This window comes from Molothrus aeneus, chromosome 15 (assembly GCF_037042795.1).
Source record: "Molothrus aeneus isolate 106 chromosome 15, BPBGC_Maene_1.0, whole genome shotgun sequence".
Classification (NCBI taxonomy): Eukaryota; Metazoa; Chordata; class Aves; order Passeriformes; family Icteridae; genus Molothrus; species Molothrus aeneus.
In genome coordinates, this window is record NC_089660.1 from 9,286,687 (window position 1) to 9,294,327 (window position 7,641).

General features: G+C 50.8%; 1 protein-coding gene across 1 annotated transcript; it reads left to right on the plus strand.

Annotated features, from left to right (window-relative positions):
- The first annotated feature begins 6,469 nt into the window (after positions 1-6,469).
- Positions 6,470-7,000, plus strand: NEUROG1 (neurogenin 1). Its single transcript, XM_066560404.1, has one exon. The coding sequence runs from the start codon at positions 6,470-6,472 to the stop codon at positions 6,998-7,000; it is 531 nt and encodes a 176-aa protein (XP_066416501.1).
- The last annotated feature ends 641 nt before the right edge of the window (positions 7,001-7,641 follow it).

Here is a 7,641-nt window from a genome sequence, read left to right on the forward strand (position 1 = left end):
TGTCCTGGGATTACCGCGTTCCTGAGCCCCAACCTCAATTTTGGGAGAAGCTGGGGACAGCTCCCCCCACAGTGCCTGCATACCCCAAACTCCCTGGGTCGGGGCAGAAGCCTCTGCATTTAGATTTTCTTCCTTTTTTTTAGCCATTCTCTCCAATTCCCCTGCCAAGGTCAGGGGAAGAGTCTTTTCTTGTCGCCTGCCCGCTCTTAATTCCCAGTAATTTATCCCGTATTAAAACTCCCTTAAGGAAGAATGGCCCGGGACCAACACCTGCTATGCAAATGGCAGCAAATCCCCCGGGCCCCGCGGGGCGCTGGGGACCTGCAGGCTGCCCTGGGCCATCCTCCCCCGCCTGCAGGGCTGCATCCTCAGACCCCCAGAGCTGGGGGCACCCCCAAGGCCCCCCAAGAGTTCAGGCTCAATTTCAGCCCTACTTTATGGTGCTTAAACATTTCGGGTTGTCTTTGCGCCTCCTAAGCAGAATTATTGATAGGGAAGGTATAAAAGAAAACCTGAGCATGTAGTTAAGCTTCCTGGTTTGGATGTGGTTGGGGGATTTCTCCTGCAGGGCAGTCAGTAAATTTTGTCCCTTTCTTTAAGGGTAAGTATTCTAGTTTCCATTAGCAAAATACAAGTCAACAAAAGAGGGAGGGAGAAAGTGGAAGGGGTAAAAGAAGATAAGAAAATTCTCTTGCACAATATAGGTGTGGGAGGAAAGGGCTCGTTTCCCAGAGGTGGCAACATCCTGATCTCATTTCTCCCAGTTAATGTGGTAGCCAGGAGGCTGGGGAAGGGCCAGGCAGGGAGTGTGCCCCAGCAACAGGACCACACCAGGAGGGTTTGTCCCTTTTTGTTGGAGAACTTGGATCAGGGTTGTTGAAACCTTGGGCAGCCAGTTGCATTCCCAGGCACCTGCACCCCACACCAGGTCCAGCCCATCTCCCTGGGGGCTCCCATGCTGGGGAGCCCCACAGGGACCCCACGAGCCCCTCCATCTCCAGAAAGAGTGGTGCTTTCTTCCCGTGGTCCTTTACCATGATCACACATTTCCCAGCCCCGAGCACTTGAGTGACATTTGGGCTATTATTCAAGGAGATAGATTGTTTGGCCTGAAGATGCATTGTTTGGGCTCCTCATAAAAGAAACAAGTTAAATGCCACAGCTACCACACACAAAAATGACTCCTTCTGGCCATAAAACCAGTGGGACAAGGAAGTGGCTGTAGGAGTCAAACATAATTGATGCTCAGAAAGATGTTATAAATAATCTGCGCCGAGTCCTCTCTCATGTGCCTCAAAACCACAGAAAGTGGCACTTTTTTTTTTTTTCCTCTTTATCTCCCCTTGAATTCAGAAGCATAATACACCGTGAGCACCAATAATTGATGTATGTTATAATTCTTCATTACCCTATCAGTGGTCTGGGAAAATTGGAAGAAAAGAAAATGCCAGAAAGTTATGGTAAAACTTAAGATGCGACAGAAGTAGCTTTCTTTGCTCATGCTGTGAGTGTTTGAATAAGAAGAATGTCCCTGCACTGTAACAAGCTAAAAGAATGAGGAAGACAAAGGATTTCACGAAAAAGGTTTAGATAGAAGACAAGGCAAGTGAAACTGAAAGGAAGGGAAAAAAACCATTTACAATGGAACAATGCATGTACTAATCGCTTTGATATATTATACAAACCCAAAGACCCAAAACATTGTGTAATTATTTATAAATGACTTCTCCACTCCTGTGTATAATACCACAGAAAGAATAAAACTGCAGGCTACTCTCTAAACTATTTCTAAATAGACCTAGCTCAAAAGGAAGCAGAAGTGTTTGAAAAAAAATAATTAATGGTTGATTTTATGGTTGTCTCATTAAAACATTTTAATTACAACAAACAAAATACATTTGTGCTTGCAGGGAACAATCGTTTACCAACTCAACCCCCCCTTTCAAAGAGAAGCAAAATGTTACATCACACGTTTAAAACCTGAAAATAAAGCATTCCCACTATTTCTGCAGATCCCCCAGGAGGGGCTGAGCCCTGACTGCAACTCCCAGGCACTTGTGCAGGATTTCAGGGAGGATTTGGCTCGCTGGGCCAGGACCCCACTGGTGCATGGGGACACTGCCTGTGCTGCCCCTGTGCTCCCCAAGCCAGGCAGCCCCTGGCACACAGCCCAGGGCTTCACACTGGCCACAGGCAGGTAGGAGATGAGGCTAAATCTTTAACAAAGCCCTTGAGCTGCCCCCAAGGTGTTTCCCTGGCAGGAGAACTGGCTCCTGCTCCAAAAGGAGTTAATGCTGCCTCCCTGCAGGCTGAGATCCCTTTAGACACTGGGCTGCCAGGGCTGTCCATTAGGCAGCAGCCACAGCACCAAGCCCTGAACTCCCTGAGAGCCTCGGGCTGGGCACTGTAAGGTGACTCCAGCCAGGGAAGGGTCCCAGGAGCACAGCACAGCATGTCCACCCCTACCCTGGCAGCCCTCACCACAGACCAGGCTGGGCAGAAGCCACTGTGCTCTGCACCATGTCCAGACAAGCACAAGCAGACAAACTGCCCCCCTGAACCATCTCCAGGTTTTCCACCTGCTTTTAAAATCCCTGCTGCATCCCCCAGGCATCTCCAGGGGCGAGGGGGCACGATCCTTCCTTTACTCCTGCAAGGCACCAGGTCCAGCTCTCAGCTTTCTTCTGATGTCAGCTCTCCAAATCTGGTTCAAGCACTCTCCACAGGCAGCTCTGTCTTCCCTTTCTGGCCATGCTTTCAAACAATGAGGGAGCAAAAAAGCACTATTCTCCTGGTTCATCTGTTATTTTGCCACTCATCCCAAGAACTCATCATTAGCTCAAGACCTCTTGTAGTGATGTAAGAAAAGAGAGTATGCTGAGTTGCTGTAATGATGTGAATCTTAAGACCTGAAAAAAAATTATGTACCTCTGACTTCTCTGAAGCATTCCAATTGTAGGAGCAGTTTTACTGTGAACTGCTCATTTCCATGCTTGAAGAGTGATGCTAACACTGCTCTAATGACCAAAATTCTGGTTTGGTTAGAAATGTGAAGTTGAATAATGTGGAATTTTATTTACTTTTACAGGGTACAACAAACACTCACCAGGGAATGGCATCTTCTCATGGTCTGGCTTTTTCCTTGAAGGAAATAGTGCATCCCAAGAGCTGCAGGGAGCCTTGTGGTGGCACATTTTCTCTAAAAGCCCTTCCTCCACCTTTATTCATCAATTCCTACTTTTCCTGGAGTCCAGCCATGAGTGAGACCCCACTCATGATGTCTCATCATGAGGGCAGAGGAACCAGCTTCATGCCTGAAGCCTTACAAATGTAAAATGTGGTGCATGGAAGTGTACCCACAGCAATTTCGATTTAGGATGAGCAGTTTGCCATGGTGTATAAGGAAGGATGGTCTGATCCAGCTGTACTTTTGCAGTTTTCTTAGTAAAAAATACCATTTGAATCATTTTCCCTCTCACATTTTTAAAGCGCTGTTTCTCAAAGCAAATGATGAAGTATTTCTGAAAACTTCTTTAGAGTTCAAAATGTGAAATTAATAGCATCCATGAATGCAGCTGAGCCCAGCTACATTTACATTAAGGTGGAAAAATTAATATCAAAGGTTAAAACTCAGAATAAGAACTATCACATCAGTGAGATGCTAGCAACACACTGCTGTTTCTTGAAATCACTGTTTCATTTTGGAATTTTTTTCTTTTCCTATCCCAAAAAACTTCACATAACTTCAGCAGCTGACTTCCATAGGAGCAGGCCCATAAGGTGCAAGAGCTATTATCTGTGTTGGCTGAATAATTTATCTGCAAAATTAGTAGACTGCCTGTGATAGAACTGGTTGAATTATTCATCGGGAATAAATTATCCAAGATATTTAGCACTTCTTTCTGTTTGCGAAGGCTTCCTGAAACAATTCTGGTTCTGTGAATGCATTCGTTATTCATAAGTACGCAGTGAATAGATTATGCAAACAAATTTCAGCCTATGGGTTGTTTGTGAAACATTCACTTCAGCCCTGGCTATTCATGGCTGTGACTGATCACAGAGACACATGGTGCTCTCTCCCCTCCTTGATTGGAGCACAAACTTTTAAAACAAGAGAATAACAAATGACAAACTGCAAATGATGGATAAGGACTAATGAATAATGCGCTTTCACTGCAAACTTTCAGACAAGTGATCGGTTGTGCCAAAGTCTGTGGAACTCTAGGGAATCATAAACATTTTAATGAATAAACTATTGACTGCTCAAAGACAACCAAACAAAAGACAATAAAAGTGTTGCAGACAACACTGGAGTTTATATCACTATATATGAAATGCACAGTAACAAAAGTTGAACACTTTTTGCCATATGCTTCCATAACCTCTAAATTTTGGTCCCTTCTGGCTTTCTGGGTAGTGCTGGAAACTCCACCGTCGGTCTGTGCCCGCTGACAGAGCCCTCTAACTGTGCCGTCACTTAAGGACATGAGTAACTCAGTGAAGTGGAACTGCTTAGCGCAGAAAGTCACTTATGTATGCAGAGGCCCTAAAAACATCAGGCTGATTGCAGGTCCGGTGACCGGGAGAGCCCCGTCCCTCCCGGGAACAGCCAGCCCCGCTCGTCTCCTGCCGTACCTGGGCGTACTGCACAGCCCTGCTCCGCAAGCGGATAAAGACGTAAAAAGCAGAGAGAGAGCTGATCCTGCAAGTTCGGCCACTGCCAAACTACTTCTAGTTTGAGACTCGTTAATATTCATCACCCAGGGCTTCTTGGATTGCTCACTTCTGTGCGTGATCTTCTTGGCACAAAGAAGGTTGTTTGTGGCGGTGCGCTGGTGTCGTGGGTCGTCGCAAAGCGAGGAGGGTGGAAAACAGAAATAATTCTCATAGAATTCCTCGCTCAGGTTCAAGTAAAGAATGGTTGCTAAGAACTTAAAATGCAGAGATATACAATAATTTATGCTGTCGATTTCCCCTGTTTATCAAAGATCAAAGTCATAGAAGAAAATCAAAGGAGGGGGACTCAATCTACATTTTGTGTAAGGGGAAATCAGGTAAATACATGTGAGTTTAGGCATAGGCACCTGAAAATGGCTATTGATGGGCGGTGAAACTGAAAACCTTCCAGGGACACAAGTGCATGAGTGCTGACAATGGGGCTTCTCCCAAGCAGGGAGAGCAGGATGCAAAGAGCCAGATGTCAGAATTAGGAAACTTTTTATCCACTTACAAAACTGTGGCTTCCCAAAATGTGAGATAGCGATACCCTAGCACTGAATGGGGACTAGCAGCAGCAGCAAGAATTTAACAATCAAAACAGCACAATTCTTTGTTTTTATCCAGACAAAGAATTGTATCTGTGCATTGTATACACAGTGTGTATATATGTATATACAGTGTATATGTATTGCGAATACAACCATCAAAGCTTGTAAAATAAATGTCCTTTGGAACTTTTAACTTTCTGAACACCTGCAAAATCCTTTTAAAAGCGAAGCACGTGAAACCCAAGGCGCGTGTTGATATCCACCTGAGAAACGCAGGAGAGAAATACCTGCTTTGAGTTTCATCATTTTAGAGCATTTTCACTTTGACACGTGGATGCAGAAAAAGCCGCAAGGTGCAACGAAAACCGGACAAAATCCTCCGCCCGCATCTGGCTGGGCAATAACCCACGGCTCTTCCTTTGGAAATCCAGATTAACCTTTCTCTTTCCCCAAACCCCCTGCTCGCAGCGGTTTAAACTCCCGCTGGAGCCCCTCCGGCCGGAGCGGGACGGTGACCCCTCCACCCCCTGCCCCGCTTTGTCCTGCCGCCTCCCTCCCCGCACACGGGGGGGACAAAGCGGGGGGACCCCCCCTCTCTCCCCCGTCCCCCGGGGGCGCGGCAGATGCGCGGCCGCCCGCGGTAATTGCGGGCACGCTCCGGAGGGCGCGGCGCACGGGGCCGACCTGCCGCCTCGGCGCGGCCCCGCGGGGCGGCCACGGGGCCATTGTCCGCCCGCCGCTATAAGAACGGGCGGCCGCGCCGTCGTGTGCCAAAGCCGCCGCTCACACGAGCGGATCGCAGCCCGCAGCACTTCAAAGCCACGCGCGGTCGCGTGTCCCCCCCGCCCCGCCTTTCCCCGGGCTTTGGCTTTTTTTTTTTTTTTTTCGCTTTTTTTTTTTTTTTTTTTTTTTTTTTTTTTTTATCCCCCTGCTTTTCCCTATAGCGGCCGGCTCGGCTCTTTCCTCTCTGTGTTTTCACACCGTTATTGCTTATCCGCATCCCCGGGAGTGCCTTTCCATGTGAGTACGGGAGCGCCGGCACCTGCCAAGCACCCGCACCGCCACCCTCTCCGTTATATATTTTTTTTTTTTTCCTTCCCCCCCACCCTTTCCCCGGCAGCTTCGCACCTTCCCCTTCGCTCCCCCCTCCATCCTCCCCTGCCCCGGCTGGCAGTGACAGGCTCCGGCTTCTCTCCCGCAGGATGCCCGCCGAGGCGCCCGGCAGCGGCGAGGGCGCGGAGCCCGGCGCTCCGCGGGAGCGGCGGAGACGGCGCGGCCGTGCGCGGGCGCGGACCGAGGCGCTGCTGCACACGCTGAAGCGCAGCCGGCGGGTCAAGGCCAACGACCGGGAGCGGAACCGCATGCACCACCTCAACGCCGCCCTGGACGAGCTCCGCAGCGTCCTGCCCACCTTCCCCGACGACACCAAGCTCACCAAGATCGAGACCCTGCGCTTCGCCTACAACTACATCTGGGCCCTCTCCGAGACCCTCCGCCTGGCCGAGCAGTGCCTCCCGCCGCCCCCCGCCTTCCGCGGCGCCGCCGCGCCCCCCAGCCCCGGCAGCGACGCGGGGTCCTGGCTGTCCAGCGCCTCCCCGTCCGCCCCCTCGCTCTGCGCCTCCGCCTCCGGCCCCAGCAGCCCCGCCACCTCCGAGGACTGCGCGTACGCGCCCGCCGACAGCCTAAGGGGCTTCCGCGGGCTGCCCGCCGGCCCGGGCGCGCCCCTCCGCTAGCGCGCACCGCCCCGCGCCCCGCGCACCGCCCGCAGCTCGGCCCGGGGCCGGCGGAGAGGGGGGGTGAGGGGGGGGTCTCGTCCCGTTGCACTTTTCATCACTCTCCTTCCCCCCAGCCCCTTCCCCTCGACCCCCGCCTCGCCTCCCGCTCCACTCCGAAAAACTGGGAAGAAGAAAAGCGACAGATTTGCTGCCGCAGACGAGGTGAAAAGTCAATTTTACAATTTGTAGCTCTCCAGAGAAGAAAAACGAGCATGAAAATTTGGTTTGAACGCCCTGACAATGCCATGAAAAGGCTTAAGGGGCCGATGCGGCCCGGGGCGCAGCGCGGGGCTCAGCGCGGCTCCCCGGCCCTGCCCCGGGGCGGCTCAGCCCCTCCCGGGGGTCCCAGCACCGGCCCCGATGGGACCCCGCGCCCGGCGGACAGCGGAGAGGCTCATGCATTATAGATGCTGACCCCCAGCGCGGCTGGCCTGCTTCAGAGTGGGAGCAGACACGGGGCATTCAGCGACTGGACCAGAGAGCGGTTTAATTTATTCAAGATGTTCATTCATATGAAAATTGTATTTTTGTACATAAAGAGCTTTATTCTATTATTATACCTCTTATCAAAGTGGGGGTTTTGGTTTGTTTTGGTTTTT